At 36.2% G+C, this 1,372-nt stretch overlaps 1 protein-coding gene across 1 annotated transcript in view; it reads right to left on the bottom strand.

Moving 5' to 3' along the window:
- Nucleotides 1–754: 754 nt before the first annotated feature.
- VTP21DRAFT_7543 (uncharacterized protein) overlaps nt 755–1,372 on the bottom strand; it is a gene marked incomplete at both ends in the record, with an annotated part of 981 nt that continues 363 nt past the window's right edge. Inside the window, 2 exons of the mRNA XM_069398296.1 lie at nt 755–1,068; nt 1,138–1,306. Coding sequence (XP_069246541.1) covers nt 755–1,068; nt 1,138–1,306 — 483 coding nt within the window. The remainder of the gene's footprint in view (nt 1,069–1,137; nt 1,307–1,372) is intronic.

The following is a 1,372-nucleotide window of genomic DNA, read 5'->3' as shown; positions in this document are numbered from 1 at the left end:
ATTGGAAAATGTAGCCATAGTAAAAAAAAAAAAAGGGTATTCTAGCGATTTGAAATTCTATAACTTGAGAGATCCACTAGGAAATTTCTAAAAAGAATAATCTTGAGTATAAATAGCATTTTGTAAATTCATTGTTCAAAGCTCTTGCGGATAAATCTTTAACATTATAGCCAATCCTCGAGATTTGACAATTCTATTTATATCCATCTCAGGGTATTAATTTTAGATGCAATAGAATTACGATCGCATGAATTCGCCCCCTCTTTCAAAACTTTCAATTTTCCTAGCAACTGTGTATTTGTTAATTTACCGTAAAATTTGTCATAAAACGTGTTATATTTACATTAGCAACTATCATAAAAAAAAAGAAATTCTATTTATTTATAGTGATTTCGAGGATTTTTACCCACAGTATTTACAGACTAATCGATTGCTGATAACTATGAAACGTTAATTCTTACATATCTATGTTTAGTATTTCTGTTCATATCTGGAACCTCCTTTTTTCCTTATATTATTTCAAGTGGACACCCATCCAAATGCACTAATTCAGACATAATTGTGCTAGGTATTAAGGGATACTCCTATCTCTTATGACCATACTTGAGCATCGAACTTAGCCTTGAGTTTACTGTGACAAATTCCAATACAATCTCATTTACAATTAGTCTTCACGCATCAAATCCATAATATAACACTTTTAATTGACAAGTTGATTCAAAGTACAATGGAAAAAATAACAAGCTTAAACAGCTCACTTATTGGAGGCAAGGATAAGAACGGCAGGAAAGAATACCATGAATGGCTTGTCCCAATCATTCACACCATCCTTTTGAGCAATGGTAGCCACGACCTCATCAGCTGGATCTGCCACGCCTGGGTGAGCTTTCATGAAGTTGTGATAGGCGCTCCCTGTTTTAAGGAAAGCACAAAATGTATTGAGTGTCATTTCATTCTCGACAAAGTGCTTCTTGTCCAATGCGGTAGTTGTGTGACGTTCTACGTGCGAAAAAGCAGATTCAAAGTCGATATCGCGATAAAGGTTGTCTACAAGAAGCCATCCAGGCTCTGAAGAAGGTCAGATAGCATTAATAAAAACGCATGGAAGCTGTATTAGTCCAACAAAAAACTTATTACCCCAGTAATCGTTCAGGATTCCATTGCCCAATTTCATTACTATTTCATGCAAACTTGGCAAGTCTGGTGATGCACAGAAGGTGTATCCAATAACTGCGAGCGTACCACCCGGTCGCAATACCCGCTTCACCTCACTGAAGAACTTTTTCGTGTCAACCCAATGGATGGCCTGGAATGCACAGGTGCAAAATCAGAGTATAAGAACTCAGCTATTAACTTTCAAATAACTCTAGTC

Source organism: Calcarisporiella thermophila (assembly GCF_041956535.1).
Source record: "Calcarisporiella thermophila strain CBS 279.70 unplaced genomic scaffold VTP21scaffold_30, whole genome shotgun sequence".
NCBI classification, from domain to species: domain Eukaryota; kingdom Fungi; phylum Calcarisporiellomycota; class Calcarisporiellomycetes; order Calcarisporiellales; family Calcarisporiellaceae; genus Calcarisporiella; species Calcarisporiella thermophila.
Note: the sequence above shows the minus strand (reverse complement) of the source record. Positions and strands in the feature narration are given on the sequence as shown.